This window comes from Anabrus simplex, chromosome 2 (assembly GCF_040414725.1).
Source record: "Anabrus simplex isolate iqAnaSimp1 chromosome 2, ASM4041472v1, whole genome shotgun sequence".
NCBI classification, from domain to species: Eukaryota; Metazoa; Arthropoda; class Insecta; order Orthoptera; family Tettigoniidae; genus Anabrus; species Anabrus simplex.
In genome coordinates, this window is record NC_090266.1 from 285,743,463 (window position 1) to 285,764,557 (window position 21,095).

Genomic DNA, 21,095 nt, shown 5'->3' on the forward strand with positions numbered 1-21,095 from the left:
GTACGGGCCGTGCGGTTAGGGGAGCGCAGCTGTGAGATTGCATCCGGGAGATAGTAGGTTCGAATCCCACTGTCGGCAGCCCTGAAGATGGTTTTCCGTAGTTTCCCCACTTTCACACGAAGCAAATGCTGGGACTGAGCCTTAATTGAGGCCACGCCCGATCCCTTCCCACTCCTAGCCCTTTCCTATCCTATCGTCACCATAGAATCTATCTGTGTCGATGCGACGTAAAACATATTCTACTATTTTGTACGCTTTACTAGGAAGAGCAGCAATCAAGAGAAGGTCATAAGAAAGCTTATAAATATCGTTATGCCATTGATAGACTGACTAATAAAGAAATTATCAGTGATCCCGTAGGAAGTCAGGTACTATATATTTTACAGTCAGTTAGTGATGAAGGCGAAAAATGGAATATACCCGGTACTGATATAAACACACGATGTCATCCTCTTCTCGAAAAAAAAACCCAGTTTTATTTGATATATTCATAACCTAATTACATTTGTTAATTATGTAGCAAAGTATCCTTTTAAAATGAACCGATGACAACCAGTAATATCGTCCATATGTATGATGTAACAATAATTGGTTTTACTCTGATATAGATATCGGAAATTGAAACTTTTTTTTAACAGTTTCATGCGTTCACGCCATGAATTAATGAAAGCTTTCTGTCATGTAGTTAGTGCGATGTAAATCAATACTATATGCTTATCAAATGAATCTTTGGAGATTATTGGCTCTGCACAACAATGTAAACGTTATCATCACATCGTTTATTTTTCGAATTATCGTACTTCACGTACTTACAGTTACCTGAGTTATGAAGAGAGTAGCCTGTGAGGTAAGTGTGTATAATAACCTGTCTACATCTGTTAGCATATCAATCGTCAAAGATTATATCTCAAATTTACACAGACACAGAAAATACCTTCGTAAACTTGTCGTCGCGAATGAAAAACTTGGCGTGCTCAGTGAGAACGAACAGATGATAAGACGTGTACATTTCATCACATGAGTAGGTTCCCTTTAACTGTATCGAGCTACAACACTCCGTAACGGCTTAGTATGACGCAATGTTCCACTCACCTGACTAAAAGCTCTAAACGGCAATCATTACAAAAAGCAAAACAACGGTAAACAAACAACCAATCATTATTACAAAAAATACAAATGAACGAGAAGGTAATCATACACTCGGAAAGCATTACAAAAATCAAAACAAGAAAAGGCAAACAAAAATCATTAAAAGCACAAATTGACAGAAAAGCAAGTAACCATATAAATGACAATCATTACAAAAACAAAACAAGAAACATACTGCAATCATTACAAAAAATGGCAAACAAGCAAGAAAGTAACCAAAAATCGACGATCATTACAAGAAACAAATTAACAAACGAACAAAAACAAACACGCAGGTAAGTAAGCACGACAAGCACTACAAAAAGCTAATAAACAAACCAACAAATACTAACTGTCACTATAAGTTCGCATGAACTTAAAACCGAATTCCATTGGAAGTCGATACTTATTTGCTGCAAAGTTGAAATCGGACATGTACGTCCATTCTAGAGTGGACAGGCCTTCAACTGACGTAAATTAATTCTAGTACACATATAAATAACCTACGGATTGAAGGAGTCAAGTGCTTCAGATATCAGGATGCTATCTTGGAAAGATGTGAAGCTTAGGATAGCAATGGCAGCAAATACGTTTGGAAAAATGAAGTCCTTCCGCTTAAGGACCAGGCAAGTTTAAAAATGTGCGGTCATTTCCGTTCCTGAATATAGTGTAGAAAATTAGTCCCTCATGTGTGCCTCATTAAAAATCTTCGAAGCTTTTGAGATGTGGACTCTTGCCGGTTTCTCATGGGTTTCTCGACGAAACAATCGTGAAGTACTTTGAAGAGTCAATGTCGGTCGGGAACTTAATCAGTGCATAAAATGCCGCAAGATCTCTTACCTCAGCCACATCATGAGGAATGGTCGTTACCAAACCTTACAATAGAGTTCAAAACGCAAAATATAAGGTCGAAGAGATGTCCATACCAGATAGATAACGTCAAAGAACGGCCAGGAATTGTAATTACTGAGAGCCTTTTCCAAATGACAAGGCATTGCTCACCGTTCACCGCAGTGCTTATCAAAGTCAAGAAGATTTGACATGGCACATAGAAGAATAAAAAGAACAAGACTGCTACAAAGGTTCCTGGAACTTGACTTGGGGAAGATATCCGAATGTCTGTAGTCTATGTCTTCAATGTCATCTGATGTTGAAATAGGTAGCTACTTCTAGGATAGCCAAGAATGGCATTTTTAACACACATACACGGATTGCATGTCAGGTTATTTTTCCAGAATGTACAGCAATGCGCCCACATACACGCAGATTGTCAAGGTCTTCAATCAAACTATGAATATGGATCTGATGACCAAGAATTTCAAGTCCCTCGTATGAAGCAACAATGTCATTGTTCCAGGAAATGTATTATTCTTTATTCATTGGAGATAGCTCGATATAGCGTGAGAGGAGTTTTGCGTGTGGTGAGCAGACAGCGATATCAATATTATACAAACATTTACTTTGCTCACAAATGTACAAGCATGCCCTTATGGAAGCTAGTAATGTACCTGCGTGTGTTTGATAATAGTTCAGTATTGATCTTAAGATTTGAAGTAACGTAGATTTACCTCCTTTCATATAAGGCTGCGTATCTGGGTTGAGGTAGAGAAGAGTAATCTACTGTACTATCTCAGTACTTCACAATGCCCCATATGGCAAATTAAGTAAATGAAAATTGTCATTAATTCAGGAGAACGAAAGAATTTTTACTTGTTCATATATAATCCATGTTTATATTATTATGTGTTAGCCGTACAGAAAAATCTGTAGATGCAAGAATTTGGCAGAGGGTGTATCTTATATAAACTTTATATATATATACCTTAATGACAGATTCACTAGATTGTCACTTCGCTAGTTTGCCTGAAGGGGGACGATTATGTTTACTGGCAACATCTATGGAGATTTAATCCATTAAAGTTCAAATTTTCTTTGCTATACTGGGTGAGCCAGAAAGAAAGTTAATCTAAACTATCTCCATATCCGTCAAATAAATTATGTACATCGACATTCTGCTTTCTTATTTTGAATTAGTATTGACTCGGAGAACAGTGTCCCACCTTTCTTCTTCTTTACCTTCACCACCATTTTCCCTTATATCGGGTTGGGTGCCATGAACATTCTCCTTCATCTGTCATATATCTTTGGTCAGTTCTTTTGTCAACGTCTTGCCATCTGTTCCTTTTTCCCTTCTCTATCTGTACCGTGGAGTTCTTCAGACTATGCACTATTAATGAGCGCATTCACCACAGACTGCATTACATGTCCATACCACTTCAGCCTGTACTGCCTCAGAATGTTATTTTCTCCATTCCTGACGTATTCATGATATCGTCATTTCTTCTCCTTTCCTTCAGAGAGATCCCCAATGCTCGCCGTATCATTCTCATTTCTGTCCTGCTCAACAACTCCTCTTCCTCCCCTACACCATATAATATCAGAGAAATGATTACTGTCTCGTAAATCTTTAACTTTAGTAGGACGACGTCGTCCTGTCGCAGACTGCTCCTGCCATCTCCCTCCCTCACTCCAACCATCCTTAACTCTTTCACGGACTTCTCGTTCACATCCTCCCGTCTGATCGATCTCCGCGCCCAGGTACTTGAAGTGATCCACTTGCCTCAGTTGACTCTCCATCTTGTCTACAACAATGTTATCATCTCCTCCTCTCTTGCTGCTTACCATCACCTCCGTCTTATATTGGTTCATTTTTAAGCCGCCCTTCTCCAAGGCTGCTTGCCAAGTCACTAACCACTTCTGCAGTTCTGTATTTGTCATAAGGACTATAAAACCTACAAACAAGAGCTGTCAGCTATTTCTAGGTCTTGCTGATTCACTCAGTACATCAAAGATTAGGATATAGAGAAGTGGGCTTAGTGCTGATTCTTGATGTGATCCAACTCCCACCTGAAATTTTTCTGTTTCCTCAAGAGGAGTGGACACCTTTGTTCTTGAGCCTTCGTACATTTCTCTCACCAACCTCACCATTTGTTCTGTTACACCCTTTATCCCCAGGCACCATTATATTAGCTCTCTTGGCACTGTGTCATATGTCTTCTGAAGATCTATTCCTTCTGAATAATCACCTCAGGTGCTTCCACTCTACCGACGATCTTCTCTTATGTTTACCGTATTTAAAATTTCTTGCACTGGTTCTTTGCCTTCTCACTTCCTTGAGGTATATGTCCTTGTCATTTATCACCGTCACGGTGTCAATATCTTGTCTCATCCAGTTTCTTTCTCTAGCAATCATATAGGCTGCTTTCTCACTCTCTTTTGTACCTAAACGTTAACATCCTTATCCCACAGCAAAGTACTTTGCAGAGGCTACTACTGCTCTTTTAGCTTGATTATTAACTGTATGTCTTTTCATCCTTTTGTATTACTCCCTTATAACAACCTGCCACTTCTGATGCAGCATCTAATAAAGTATCCTTCATGCATTCCCAGTTAATAAGTCCTTCGATATCAGTTTATACTTCAGCTTCCCTTTCGTTCCATTACCTTCTCAACGTACTCTGTACTTTTATTATCAGTAAGATGTCCGCCTCAGTAGCGCAACAATTAGCAATATTAGCTGCCGTCCTCGGGGGTTCGCTTTCGATTCATGGTACTGCCAGAAAGTTAAGGAAGGCAGGAGGGCTGGTATGTGGTAATGGTAAATGCAACTCACTTCCATTGGCGGTGTGCCTCAAAAGAACTGCACGGCTTCAGCACGAGAACACGAGTTTACTTTCTTTATCAATAGAATTCCGAACTTTTATCATCTCTTTTCTCCATATTTTCCTTCTAATTGCTGTCCATTTCCTGACATCCATTACCAGAATTCTGTGTTGCTTAACACTGCTTCTCCTGGGATGACTTTGCAGTCCTTTACATTCTTCCTGTCCCTGTTTCTCACTAATAAATAATCAATTTGCCTCACTAATCGCCACTCTTGTAAGTCACCGAGTGTATGATGACGAACGTTAGTCGTATGATTTTTCCTATTTCAAGTAGCCTATCTCGTTCATCATTTTTTGACCCAAATCCAAATCCACCATGTTTAACAAAGCCTCTTTTTCTCGCCCTACTGTTCCATTCATATCAGGTCCTACGAAATATTTTACTGACTAGAATTCCTCTCACAACTTCATCCACTTCATCTCTGGATTTCTCTTTCACTTCCTCTGTAAAACCTATTTGTGGTGATTATGCTGAGATTACGTTCCAAATGCTTCCTCCTGTAGTTATTCTAATGTGAATTAATCTGTCACGTCTCCTCGTCACTTCAGTTGCTTTCGTCATCCATTCCTCACTCAAAATAAACCCTACTCCGTTTCTTCTTGCATTTTCTCAACAGTAATTGAACTTGTAGTCTTCACTTCTCTGGTACTGTTTCCTGTCCATCTCGTCTCTTGGACACACAGTATATCGTCGCTGCGGAAAGAGTACCGCGTATCTGAAAATACCGTACTGTAGGAATGTATGTTTGCATGACGTATTTACGCATTCCTACATTATACTGTATTTAAGGTTCATTTTCCTTTACACATCAGCATAGGAAAATTAACACAACGAAAATTGTTCTGATGGACTTCATATCCATTTGTGTCTGGGTGGCGTGACCTGTCTTAAGGAAAATATTGGATAGAAAGAAAATTGTAAGACACGCGATGTTGTTTCCTCAGCGACTATATCTACCTTCTTTCACATCAATACCTCCGCTACCTCCATTCCTCTACCTATCATTGATCCCATATTCCATGCGTCAGTCCTAACTATGTCGAAATCCACTGATTCCTTTTACTACAGACGTGGTTCCTGCGGTACCCCACATCCATTTCTCACATCTATAGGGGATTCTAAGTGTTCGTCCCTGTCAGGGAATGCTTTAACCCTTATAATTACTCCCGAATGATTTATCATGGCATGGTTGACTATGGAGCGAAGTTTTACTATCATTGCCCTTGTCGACACCAACCCTCCATGGGATCTAATAGGCCATTGCTAACCTGGAGAACAGAAGCCCTTGTAGCTGCCCTTAACGCGGAGTACAGACACTACCTGATGAGTTTCAGAAGCATTTCGTCCTCGGAGGGTCCATGATCCTCCCAGAGGGCTCCTCCGCCCGAAGCCGTTGTCCCTTTTAGGGTGTCAGGTTATTCTCCGTCGCCCAACATTCGGCGTTGAATTGCTGGCTGTATGTTCTACTCCACTACCATCTTTTAGGTGTAATTATTAATAATGGACATATCGATACCAACTTTTTTTTTAATGGAAGTATTCAGGTAGCAGTTTGAAGTTACGCAAGTCCAGTGGTGAACTTGCTTTCAGCTTACGGTTATTCGGATGGGAGCAAGTCAGTATTCCAACTATGCTCCTTCAAACGTAGCGTTTATACGTTATCGTCTAAAAATAACCTGTTAAAATACGTCTTAAATTAGCGTGACTGGGTGGAACTAGAATAGCATGAAGAAACAAGTGGACTCAAAGAAACTCAGTTTCATTTTAGGTCTGCGGAACAGACTGTCAATGGAGTGACCTTCGCAAGTGTGTCCATTTCCTTAAACAATCCTTAGTTACTATTACCACCGTATAAATCACGACAAGAACAGGATGGATGACTTTTTCAAAGCAGCTTACAAAATTTAGATTCTCGCTTTCACGGCCCAGAATATTAGACGTGATATTCTTTTGGCTTTATATCGTGTGAAAGAGACAATTATCATGGCATGGTTGATCATGGAGCGAAGTTTTACTACCATGTGCTCTTGTTGACGCCAACCCTCCATGGGATCTATCGATTTAGCCTTATTTTTACAGTGTGCGGTGGTTGTGTGCTTCTTGAGAAGTGGAAGTGAACATACTTGGAATTTCTGGGGAACCGAGCAGCCTATTGTAGTAAGAGTTTGATGAGTATGGTTTTCTTTAAGTTTCACTTACATATTTTACATTTGTACTTGTAGCCTTATATATTATTGACTATTTCCCTTAGGACTGAAGCCTGACTGTAGAGTCATGGTACCATTAAACCTTCTACTGTAATCTCAGGATTTGAAACACACACTTTCGACTTGAATATTCATTCGTAGTTTATGGGTTCGTGCACGTCTGAGCAGTTTGTTTTCCGGCTGATAATTGCTGTTGAGAATGTTTCGTTTTAAGTACTTTGTAATAAACAAAAAAAGAACATAATGGGACTGTCATGTAGTACTGGACAATGATACATCACATCAATGAATATAACTGGATCACTCAAACTTATTATGATCAAAATATCTTAAAATGATCAAATGAATCAAAATTCATAGTTTTATAATAGTGAATTGTTAATTTCTACTAATCACAGCTTTGTTTCTTCTATTTCACAAGCACGTTAATGAGATATGTGAATTTTATATCAAACTAATAATAATCATATGGCCTCTGCTACTGTAGGCAGGCAGTTTAATATGACTCCTTCTGGGCTGCCTCCGCATTAATTTCGACTTTCTTCACCCTTCCAAAATCTGGCTACCTGTACCGTGTTTGAACCCGGCCTCTTGGGATCAGGAAGTCTAAACTCTACCAATGATACGCATAGGAAACAATGTCAAACTAACCCTGTGCATTGCCATTGATTTCCAGTCTATTAATGAACTCCTGTGGGGCAAAGTTCTGTCACTCTAGAGTCACTTAAAATCTATGAACCTTAAGTACATTAAGTACATTATACTGCAGGAGTGCGTAGATTCGCTTGCAAGCAACATCCCTACATACGGTGTGGTAAGGTCTATTTTCCTTTACACACCAGCACAGGAAAATGAACACAGTGAAAATTATTCTGATGAACAGCATTTAAATATGTGGCTGGGTGGCGTGACCAGTCTTAAGGACTATAATGGGTAGGAAGAGGATTGTGACGTACGAGATTTTAGAAGTAAGGCATCGATATGCTGAACTAACTTTCTTCTTCTAATTATTATTATTATTATTATTATTATTATTATTATTATTATTATTATTATTATTATTATTATTATTATTATTATTATTATTATTATTATTATTATTATTATTATTATTGCTAGTGGTTTTACGTCGCACCGATACAGATAGGTCTTACGGCGACGAATTATTATTATTATTATTATTATTATTATTATTATTATTATTATTATTATTATTATTATTATTAAATACGGCTCCGTAATTAAATGGTTAGCATTCTAGACTTTGGCCGAAGGGGCCCTGTTTTCGAATCCTGGCAGGGTTGGGTATTTTAACCTTCATTAGTTAATTCCTCTAAATCCAGGCCTGGGTATTTGAGCTGTTTAAAACGACGTGTAGACAGACTCCTTCAATCTCATTTAGCGAGCAGAGATGGGTTTTGCTGTGACTAGAGTCGTTCAAAGCTTCCTACTCAAGCACTCCGGTCAATGAGTGTTTGAAAGGACCTAGCTCGGAAAGAACCGGGCGAGTTGGCCGTGCGCGTAGAGGCGCGCGGCTGTGAGCTTGCATCTGGGAGATAGTAGGTTCGAATCCCACTATCGGCAGCCCTGAAGATGGTTTTCCGTGGTTTCCCATTTTCACACCAGGCAAACGCTGGGGCTGTACCTTAATTAAGGCCACGGCCGCTTCCTTCCAACTCCTAGGCCTTTCCTGTCCCATCGTCGCCATAAGACCTATCTGTGTCGGTGCGACGTGAAGCCCCTAGAAAAATAAAGCTTGGAAAGAAGCGCAACTTTACTGAACAAACGAGTCTGTCCATTTACAACAAACAGAACAAGTTAGGGCAGATCGAGGAGCTCGGAAAATCGAAATTCAAGTGCCTCATTCATTGGTGAACTGTTGACACATGCATTGGTCTTTGGCACATCACTGCATGTAGCACTCCTAACGCACACACGTGTAGGAGCAGAAACAAGGCAAAAACTCGGAGATTGATCACCCACCGAGTCACTGAGTCTATTGTCGAATTTCGAGTTTAGGTTGTCATACACAGCTCACTGTTCAAATATCGCCAACTTTGACTGATCGTGAGCAGCAATGAAATGAAATGTCGTATGGCTTTTAGTGCCGGCAGTGTCCCTCGGCTCGCTAGGTGCAGGTCTCTTGGCGACCTGTGCGTCGTGATGAGGATGAAATGATGATGAAGGCGACACATATACCAAGTCCCCGTGCCGGCGAAATTAAGCAATGATGGTTAACATTCCCGACCCTGCCGGGAATCGAACCCAGGACCCCTGTGACCAAAGGCCAGCACGCTAACCATTTAACCATGGAGTTGGACGTGAGCAGCAATGAGTCTGCTTGATGTCTGTCCAGACGCGTTCATTTATGAATCTCTCTCTGTTCGATCTAACAGTGGGCTCGTTCTCCGACCAAACGAGCTGAGTAGCAGACGTAGAGAGTTAAAATCCGAAGGAGTAAGCTCAGACTCGCTCAGTGCGCAGATCTACTGGGCATCTGTGCCGTCATCAACACCATACGGTAAATCACCCTAGAAGGGGCCCCATCCTCACGTACCTGCACCATGTCCCTCCGGAGGCCATACGCCATTTATTATTATTATTATTGTTATTATTATTATTATTATTATTATTATTATTATTATTATTATTATTATTAACAGAGTGTATAGGAGTTCGGTGTGTAACAATACTTTTGTGTGTGTTGCAGGGGCGCAGCATGAGCCGGGGAGAGGCACCAGCATCTCTGACAAGCCCTTGTCAACAGCGTGGCAGACTGCACTGAGCGCCACGGCGATGAGTGCCAACAAGAAGCGACCGGTGAGGCGTGGGGGCAAGCCGCCCCCAGATAGGCCCCAGCGAGCACTCTTCTGCCTACCACTCAAGAACCCCATCAGGAAATTATGCATTGACGTCGTGGAGTGGAAGTATCCTTTATGAAGTTGTTTATTTATTTTTCTCTGAATGTGCCATGAATGTAATTCGCAAGGTAATAGTTCATTAATATATTTTATTAAATTTTCACTTACTTATATGAAGCTACCTTCGTGGCTTCGGGCTACTATGAATCCGAGCCTCCCAGATTCAATTCCTGGCTCTGCCAGATATTTAAAACCCTGCATGATACCTGGGGTGAGGTGAGGCGCACTCAGTCTCACAAGAACTACAGTATTAGGTGGAAATGTGTTGAAGTCTCGTTTCTCGACCACTCTTGAAGTAACTTTCCCTAGTTCCGTACTTAAACTGCCAGCCAGCCAGCCATGCCTTCCATTGTATACAGGAGGAGCCTGTTTTCTGTAGCAAGGCTGTTATTAATGCATATCATGGGAAATAAATGTGATACTCTTGCATGGATGGCGCCTGAAATATTATAGGCCAGTCCTCGGTCCAAAGTAGTTCAGAGAGTCTAACAGTCTACAATGTATGTTCGTGAAGAGCGTAGCCTGACATTTGCCAACGTTAATTTTGATACGCCATTTCTCAAACTAGTGCTCGAGAGTGGGAAGTGCAGTCTGAAGGTTTCGCTCGACTCTAGGTGCCTACCAAGACACCACTGAGCTATGTCGTCAGCATGTCGTCGCTGCGCGAACTATATCGCATATCTGACAGTAATATTGCTACCCTTTGTTTTCCTTAAGACTGGTCACGCCTTCCAGTCACATATGGATATGCAGTCCATGAGAACAATTTCCGTTGTGTCCATTTTTCTATGCGAATGTTTAAACAATATGAACCTTAAATACATTATACTGCAGGAGTGCGTAAATAGGTCATGCAAGCATACGTACGGTGTGGTACGGTAAGGTTCTTTTTACTTTAGACTTCAGCATAAGAAAACACAAAGAAAATGGTTCTGAAGGACTGCATATCAATGTGTGGCTCGGAGGCGTGACCAATCTTGAGGAAGACGACGTATAGGGAGAGTATTGTCAGATTCGCGGTATTGCTAGCGCAGTGACGATAGAATTATAACTTCCCGTTCGCAGGTTTATGGCAGGTCGGAAGTGAACATTTCAAAGAGCGTTAACGAAACAAACCTGCCATGAGACAGGGCGTACCGCTGAAAGCTCCTTATTTGCTCGTTGAGGTAATTGGCAATTAATCCGTTAAGTGTCCAGGGAATTCAAAAGCTTTTATCTAAAAAATAAATCCGTCAAGGCAGACCTTATCGAATGCGCACGATATATCAAGAAATCAAACTCCTATACCTCTCGTTAAAGTTTTCGTGATGTCCTCAGTCAGTCTTAAGAGTTGGTTTAATGGAATGGCTTTTCCAGAAGCCGAATTGCTCTTTCGACACCAGGTTTAAGTCATCGATTACCGTCTGTAGAGAGAGAGGGGAATAACTGAGTGGAGGCTTAAGTTTCCGTAATTCTGTGGAAACGTACGATCAGTCGAGCCTTTTCTCAACATTACGACCTTCGCCACTTTCTAGCAGGCTGAGATGTGAGCGAAGCGAAATATTGCATTGAAACCAATGTCAGAAAGGTACATTATTTTTTTTTGCTAGTTGCATTACGTCGCACCGACACAGATAGGTCTTATGGCGACGATGGGACAGGTAAGGGATAGGAGTGGGAAGGAAGCGGCTGTGGCCTTAATGAAGGTACAGCCCCAGCGTTTGCCTGGTGTGAAATTGGGAAACCACGGAAAACCATTTTCAGGGCTGCCGACAGTGGGGTTCGAACTTACTATCTCCCGAATACTGGATACTGGCCGCACTTAAGCGACTGCAGCTATCGAGCTCGGTGGTACATTATTTAAGGCCATAGCTACCACCTTTCAGACTTTAGTCTAATCTAACTGGTTCAGTCGCCTGGACGAAGAGCTTCTCCTCTCTCCCTGGTTGTAGCCAGGATTGATCGTGTCCAACAACGGGGAAACTATCTGACGGCATTATTGACCTGACTTCCCCAACTGAGTCCGACTGAACTCGGTTAAATGGCACTTAAACATATATCAAATCAAATCGAAATACTTTATTTGCAATTGAGGTTTCTACCTCGGTGGCAAATGATACACAAAACTACATTATTCTCAACAACTACATTTTAAATTAAAAAGAAAAGAAGACTTTTTCCTAAAATACAATATTATACAAATTACATTAACATATTTCTATTAAACACATAGCTCATCCTTAATAAATTTATATTACTTACAAAATTATTCTCATAATATCTTGTGTACATACACACATAATCAACCCATATACCGTATATGGAATCACTTCAAAAATACTATACAATATTGCTGTTTGTCTGTTAGGTCATCAACCCAGAGGCTGGTTGGATCCTCAAATAGCACCACCAAAGGCTATGCAGTTATAGGAAAACTGCAAAAACATGGCAGAGCCCAAATGAGGCGTACTAGGCAAGATGAGGAGTGAGGTAGTTTGCCATCGCTTTCCTCACTGGACCAGAAGGTGCCACTGCAGCACGACTGATCCTATGAGCAACACCTTTCATAACACTCAGACACTAGTTGTGCTCCAAATGTCATTACAATATTGCTATAAGTTTTAAATGTACATTGCTTTTTTAAAAAACCTATTTTGGTACTTGACGTGGATAACTACCTGCTGTGTCTTAACCAGAGCCCCTTTTGCCAATGATTTTCAGAGTTCCTGAAGGGGCTTCACAGCTACCGTAGCGGCCGCGGGGCCCTCGAAGTCCCCACTGTACTTCACCCCTACAGGCAGTCCCCTACTTCAGCTGTCCAGTCTCCATAGACAAGGGGATGGAATTAAATTATTCACAAAAAATCTTTATTACAATAACCTATACAGGTCGAACGCCCTCTAACATTTCCTTTCTCTGTTGCCGTTTATTATTTTCTTGAATATCTGTACAGATTTTGAAAAAGGATCAAACACTTCCCCAGGTAAACTCTTCCACTCCTTCACGCCCTTCCCAATGAATGAAAATTTACTCCAATCATTTCTGGTAAACCGGTCTCGAAAGCCCAGAATAACGGCCGAGAGAATGCGTCGTGCTGACCACACGACCCCTCGTAATATGCAGGCCTTCGGGCTGAGCAGCGGTCGCTGGGTAGGCCAAGGCCCTTTCAAGGGCGTTAAGTGCCGGTGGGGGGGGGTGTATTTATGCTAAAATCCCGTCTAATTTTATACTTGTGATCAGCCCTGCCGATGTAATTATTTCCAACTGAAGCCTCTCACGGATATCTCCTCATGCTTCCTCTCCTGTACAGGTTCTATATAATCCTATAAGTCTAGTTTCCTCCCTTCTCGTACTTAAAGCTTCCCACCCCTATAACATTTCTGATACAGAACTTTTTCTCCTGAAATCTTCCGTTACAAATCTTGCTGCTTTCCTCTGCACACCACCTATTTCTTTTGTTAGGTATTCCTGGGTAAGTAAGGAAAGGGTGTATTCTGCCCGAAAGCAGGTCTGAACCTCCGCAGAGGTGTGCATGAGCCGGAGTTTACGAGCAGTAGGGTGGCCATTTCCTTTCCACTCCTCCATTCCCTTAACCCCAACAACAGCGCGTGACAACCCATCCAAATCTTGACCACTCCCAATGTTGCTTAACTTCTGAGATCTCACGGGATCCGGTGTTTCAACACGGCTACGGCCGTTGGCAGGTATTCCTGGCGAGGATCCCAAACACTGTTTGCATATTCCAATAATGGACGAACCATACTTAAGTAACTTTTCTCCTTTAATTCTTCGTTGCATCCTTTATGTAGCCGCATTATGACATGTAACGATCTGTATGCTTTCCCAGCAATGTCATCAATACGACCCTTCCAGTGCAAATTACTTTCAAATCTCATACCTAAGTATATACGTGTTACCTTTACGGGAAATGTATTTTTACATATTTTTGATTTTACTGTATGTATGGGAACTTTCTAACGCAACAACAGATCTAGATGATCTTTTAAACACCTTTATTGACTATGGGAAATATTATCACGTTCAAGAAGGCTACTTATCAAAGTTGATATTTCTTGTGTATCCATCACTGAGGTGCGTGATAACTGAGTGACATCATCACTGCGTTCCCATCTGGGCGACCGCTCTAGGAGTGCTGTTCAATAGATGTGTGCAATTTTTGAAAGGAAAAATCATGTCCCTACATTCGAATGCAAAGCAAAATTGCAATTCCTGTCGCTATAATCACAATATCACTAATCACGTAAAACTGCAAGCTAGCTTTTTGCGGTCCTATAACAAACACGATAACACGCGATTGTGAGTCAACAGAACTCAACAAGTAAATCTCTTGAAACAGAGTAAGGAAAGCAGAAAGCTATGTGGTGTATGTTATAGCGCTATTCATTTCCCATGTAAAGAATTTTGTGACCTGATATATTTGTATAATGCAATTGATTATTATCCTTTATGGTACTACTGAACAATGTAATTGATAATCAAATTGACACTATTCGGTCAGAAAATTGTCTATGAACTAGATTTTATTTTTATTCCAATTAAAGTTTTGTATTGTCTATAAGAGGATGGTTGCCTAGTTGTACTTCCTCTTAAAACAATAATCACCACCACCACCATCTTGCCTATACAGTATATCGATGGCTTAGTTCTAAAACCTCGTATGCCCCAGTGCTCTTCCTACCCATTATATTCCTTAAGACTGGTCACGCCTCCCAACCGCATATTTATATCCAGTCCATCAGAATAATTTTGGTTGTGTTCATTTTCCTAATCTAATGTGCAAAGGAAAATGGACCTTACCATACCGTATTGTAGGGATGTTGTGTGTATGGCGAATTTACGGACTCCAACAGTATAAAGTATTTATGTTTCATTTTCCTTTGTACATTAACATAGGAAAATTAACACAACGAACATGGTTCTGAAGGACTGCCTATCCATATGTTTCTGGGTGGCGTGACCGGCCGTAAGGAAAATAATGGATAGGAAGAGCATTAAGTGATACGAGGTTTTAGAAGTAAGCCATCGATATTAGGTTGAATTTATATTCAATGATACATTTTTACAAACAAAACAACCACTAAAATATCCACCTGAATTACCTTTTAAACCATTCGAGATAAGAAAAATCTGTTTTCACTTTCAGAAACGGCAATGAGAGATTCATAATGAAAGGTACTGCAGATTCCCAGGGTGTCAGTAACTGTTTAGATAACGGTACCAATATTGTATTTTAAAAACAAAACAGTACTGTTTGAAAAACTGAAAAATGCAATAAGCTTTATTTTCAAAATCCAACAAGTATTTTTCATAAGAATAAAATATCCGCGCTTAGTAAACAATGCCGCCTATCTGACAATGTTCTTCCTACCTATTCTGTTCCTTAAGACAGGTCACGCCTTCCAGCCGCATATGTATATGCAATCCATCAGAACAATTTTCGTTGAGCTCATTTTCCTATGCGCGTGTGTAAAGGAAAATGAACCTTACCGTACCGTACTCTAGCAATGTATGCTACAGTATACTGTATATAAGGTTCATTTTCCTTTATACACAAGCATACGAAAACGAACACAAAGAAAATTGTTCCGATGGACTGCATATATATATGTGGCTGGGAGGCGTGACCAGTCTTAAGGAAGGTAATGGATAAGAAGAGCATTGTGACATACGAGGTTTTGTTCCTTCAACGCCCACCGATATATGGAGACCTTCAAGAGATAACGTTGTTGTTCTCACCTGAAAATGAATCAAAGTATCATTTATTGTAATGCTGGCTGCAGAGAACGGTATACTTCCATTTTCAGGAAAAATATTGATGTCATTACCTCTATAGTTATTGACATCTGGAAAACTATTACACGTTATGTTATGAACCCTTCGTAAAATACACAGTTCAAAACAATTAGGGGAACATGTTTTGGAACGTATGCCATGCTCCACAAACATAGCCCACACCCAATTATATTACCAACTAAACCTTTATTCTTTGCCGTTGAGGTATACAAAGTAACATCGATGGATTTGCGTTCATTTTCAGAACACAAACTGAAATGTCCAAAAAGGGGCGAAAACAAAGTAATAACAGTCCTCCAGGGTGGAATTTTATCACGGTTGGAGAGCTTCAGTATGGTGTACGTGCTGCATGATCATTTATCACAGCTTGGCATCTACGTGGCATGCTCCGTATAAGTCGACGGAGGTCACGTTGCGGTATCATGTCCCATTCTTCAATGAGAGCCTGTTCGAGGTCTTGGAAAGTCTGTGGTGGAACAGAACGCCCAAGAACACTTCTGTGAAGCTCGAGGGGATTAAGGTCGGGACTCGCTGGTGGCCATTTCATCTCTTGAATGTCCTGTTCTCGCAAGATAGCTCTGGTGATGCGCGCTACACGAGCCCTGGCATTGTCGTGTATGAGTACGAATTCAGGGCCAACACCGTATGAAGCAACCAACACATGCTGTACCAGTATCTGCTCGATGTACCCGCAGCGGTGAGATTACCACGGACAACGAAAAGATCCGTACGGCCATCAAAACTGATGCCACCCCACAGCATCACAGAACCTTGTCCGAATCGGTCACTTTTCTGGACAGCGTTTGGCATGTACTGCTCACCGTGGCGTCTCCATACACGTTGACGCCCATCACGCGGTGTCAGGGGAAATCTGAACTCGTCTGTGAACAACACAGGTCTCCATTGGCGAAGTTGCCAGTTGACTTGGGTACGGGCAAACAGAAGGCGAGCTGCGCGATGTTGGTGCGTTAAACGGGGCACTCGAACAGGACGTCTGGATCGTAAGGACAATTCTCTTAACCTGTTCCTTACTGTCTGGTCAGACACCGCGACTCCAGTGACCCTCCTGATGACTTGTTGCAGTTCTCTGGCAGTTGCTGAACGACGCCGCAGCGTACAGATGGTCAGATATCGGCCATCCTGTGGGGTTGTCATGCATCCACGACCTTGTCCAACCCTCCTTGTGAACTGGCCTGTCTCATTATAGCGATTCTACATGGGGGAATAACTGACTGAATGACATTGAGATCCAAACCAACACGGCGGAAACTCCATCATTCCTGGATCAAGGTGACGGCCCTTGCGACTTGAACCTCGTTGAGATGTCTCATGAGATGTGCTGGTTGACGTACAACGTGCTCAAATAACCGCAGTAGTCTGTGTACTTCACAATGACACACGGACGCACTGCTATTTACTTTGTTTTGAGGGGTCACCTGACAGTTTAATGCATGGCTACGTCTACAGATGGAGTATAACTTCGATTTAACATATCCTCAGTAGGTAAGGTCTCAAGGTATATGACCATTGGAACCCCATCTACCAAATTAACGTGCATATACCAGACGTTACAAAACATGTTCCCCTAATTTTTTTGAACTGTGTACCGTCAACACGGGTTACTTGGACCCAATTTTCAAGTTCTTTTCCACTTTTTTGATTATTAGTCAAGTAAAAATTTAAAATGGGCCCCATAAATTTTATTTTATATAACTGTAGGTGTTATTTCGTAGATCGGGAGTAGTTTTAATTGTATGTATTGAACACAAAGTACAGGAGAGCTTTTTGAAAATTGGGTCCAAGTAACACTCATGTTTGGGCTACTTGAACCCATGTCGTGTTTTCCCATTATAAAACCATTGTAAGATGCACCGGGTCCAAAGTAGGACAGGTTCTTTAATAACACCATTCGTATACACTGAAAAACATACATCAAACATTTTAACAACCACCAGATGATAGGCACTGAACAACTTATTTTAGATTTGAACAAGATATTTCTATAACAAAATCTTAATACCTCTGTGCTGTAGTTTGTCTGTTCTAATGTCACTAATCCATTCCAATCAACTAAGAGCTTAATTTTTATTTTAATACACGGGTTGCAAAGTCTTACAGCTGGAGTGAAAAGTCTCTTTTATTTAACTTAGGAGGATTAATTTTTAACCTGATGTCACGCCATTTGTAAAGTGTGTCCTTCTCTTTCGGCCATCTCCAGGCTTTTCTGGTAGGCTCCATACAATCTACAATGGCACCATCACTGCGAGTACTCAGTACTAGACCTGGAAACTCTTTCCCATTCCATAAAACAAGAACCAAATCTCCTTCTCCCACATTTTTCACGCCCTGGAAGGTTGTCTTTGAAAGCTGTTACAGTTCTACCGTGCATAGCTAAGTAAGACTTCACAATAAATGTGAAATCAAATTCGTCAACAGGAAATCCGAAATCACACACTTTGTCAAGGTGGCTAGCAAAGGCTAGCTCTTCTTTTTCAGTAAACACTTTGGGATGACCCGGTTTCTGACTGGATTTGTTTTCAATCTTCCCTCGATGGTTGATCGACTTATTTTAAAGACTTCTTCAGCTTGTTTTTGCGACTTTTGCCCTGACTGAATCACTGCTAAACATTCTTCAAGCTTTTGGTCAGTATAATCTGCATATTTTCGACTTCTAGGCAGCCTTTTACATTTATACACCAGAATGCTCAGATCTGTTAAGAAAAGAAAACGAAGTTACCTTTTAAAGTGTGTAAATTATAGAAATAGACCAGTTATCACGTTCTATAAGATAAATTAAACGTCTAGACGTGGGACCAAGTAGCCTGGTTCTCGTGGTTACGTGTACTCACTCTATAAATCACCAATTTCTACAAAAACCTTCCTACATCTGAGAAAGATTCCTACAGCATGTTATTGCGCTATATGCAATTGCTTACATGTTTACTTACCAATGGTCTGGCTTCCATGAAAATACAGTAGACAGATACAAGTTTGCGGTGAACAAATCGCGTCACTTTAGTCCAACCACTGTATAGACCATGCTACTGCTTAGTGGATTACTGAAAAACTAGTTCGAACGTGCATAGTCCTATAATGTGATGCGACCTAACAGAAGGAACAGTGAACTACTTGGATATCACATTGTATAACGGGCTTCAGAAGGCGAAAACTTTTTTTTCATGTTCTGTTGGCTAGAGTAGAGAGTGGGAGTATCGCGCTTCAGTACAGGTGAAGTGGGGACCGTGATATGTGATCTTAACCGACTATGTATCATGTCAGTGGGAAGGACAGGCTAGGATTATAATAATATATTACTCACCAACTACGAGCTATTCCTCAAACATGACCTGATATGCTATGCTTATGGTTACTGGTTAGGCCATTAACTAAATATAAAATTGGAATTCAAGAAGATATTTTAAGAGGAATTAGGGAATGGAAAAAGTTATGAAGGGAAATGTTCGATAAATTTCCAAGTTCCTTGAAATCGTTTAAGAAGAGGCTAGTTAAACAACTGATAGGGAGTCTGCCACGTGGATGACAGTCCTAAATGCAGATGATTGATTGATTGATTGATTGATTGATTGATTGATTGATTGATTGATTGATTGATTGATTGATTGATTGATTTTTACAATATCAATTCTAGCAGACATGTTATGACCTCTCTTAGACATTTTCAAAGAGCTGATAATACAATTTATATAGGTTTTTTAAAAAAGGTCAAACCATTCACCCAATTTGCTCAAAGAGTGTTGATTTATTATTTGTGAGAATTTCTCTTCACCAAGCACGCGACTGAACTCTAGGTCATTGTGAGGCTATTTAGCTAGTGTAAGCTATGCGTGAGAAACGGGAGACAAGTTGCGCTACGAAATGGTAATGATCCTCGGTTGGAAAGTACACAGTAGTTAGATGGCGGCGGAAAGATGAAGCCGAGACTCTCAGTCAACCAAAACGTTTCTCATTAAGCAGCAATATGAGAGTAACTAAAATTAGAGAAGCAGAGTAGTTCAAAGTTCCATTGAACCTCGCAAGAAAGTATAGGGGTATCAAATGTAATATACATAACTTTTATCTAGCCGTATTTTTTACTCAGGATGCCCACTCTATATCTTGTACTAAGTAGCTCTATGCACACTGCATATGTGCAGAAATTTGGCCCATATACTAACGGCGATTTAGTTTGGTCTAAGAGTTCCGCCCTCTTCAGTGTCAACTTCTTTCCCTTCTAGCATATTTCTATCAATAAGATTGACAAGTTCTTACCTCCACCCAGTGGATGAGCACGTCACACCCCTCCCTCTAAAAGGACGGGTCTCTAATAACATTACACTGCCTATTATATCTATCTATCTATCTATCTATCTATCTATCTATCTATCTATCTATCTATCTATCTATCTATCTATCTATCTATCTATCTTTACTCCAATTATAGCAAACTTCTTTAAAGGAAGCTATTTTAACCTCCCCCACCCCCTCTTCATTTCACACCAGGGCAGAACATTGTTCATTGGTTTGATTTTTTTCACCGGATTTACTTCAAGACAGTTATAGAGGGAAGTATTAGGGGATGGTTGGAATCAAATGTTAGTTAGGTAAATGTGAAAGCCTTACGGAAGGAAAATACTATTGTGATATACGGGAATGGGCCACTTACTCTGCACGCAAGTGTAAAGATTGCACTTGGCACTTCCATGCATTCTCATTAATTTCTCTAAACGATCTCATCACCCTGGAGAGGTTGTAATTAAAAATCAAATACTAGCCCATTCATCACCCTTTAGTCTGTGACAGGACTAGGAATCGAACCTTTGCCTCCGAGGACGACAGCCACTAGCTGTAATCGTTACGTTAGGGTGGTGACAGAATGACATTTCCGCCATTCTGAAATATGGAACTGTAAAGATTTCAGTGAAGGAAGTCGAAGGAAAAATGATCGTCCGTGCGTCTTCTTAGCTAATGCCTGCTAACCGTTAAAGCTACCTCTGTACTATGAAGGTGAGAATTATTCACCAGAATTATTCAAGAAAGTCACCAACAGCATGTATTTACATAACATATAATTAGAACCCACTATAACTGTTTTTATGCTACAGTTAGCAGTACATTTTAAAACAAATTAACAGTGAATCTTTAACAAAATAAATTGTTTAATCACCTCAAGTAACGAATGTAGGTTAATGTGTCATTTACAGTATGTAATTTCATCTACACTTCCGTAGATATCGTCGTTTACATGTTATAAAGCAATCTTCATTCTGAAATATGGAAATGCAAATGAGCGAGTAGATTGCGAGCCTCTCATCCAAGCTAC

General features: G+C 40.6%; 1 protein-coding gene across 4 annotated transcripts in view; it reads left to right on the forward strand.

Moving 5' to 3' along the window:
• Positions 1-21,095, forward strand: part of Ca-alpha1D (Ca[2+]-channel protein alpha[[1]] subunit D) — a 1,069,984-nt gene that overhangs the window by 564,054 nt on the left and 484,835 nt on the right. For all 4 annotated transcript variants that reach the window (XM_067140589.2, XM_067140588.2, XM_067140586.2 and 1 more), the window contains one exon: positions 9,772-9,988. In XM_067140589.2, coding sequence (XP_066996690.2) covers positions 9,858-9,988 — 131 coding nt within the window. In that variant the 5' untranslated portion in view covers positions 9,772-9,857. The remainder of the gene's footprint in view (positions 1-9,771; positions 9,989-21,095) is intronic.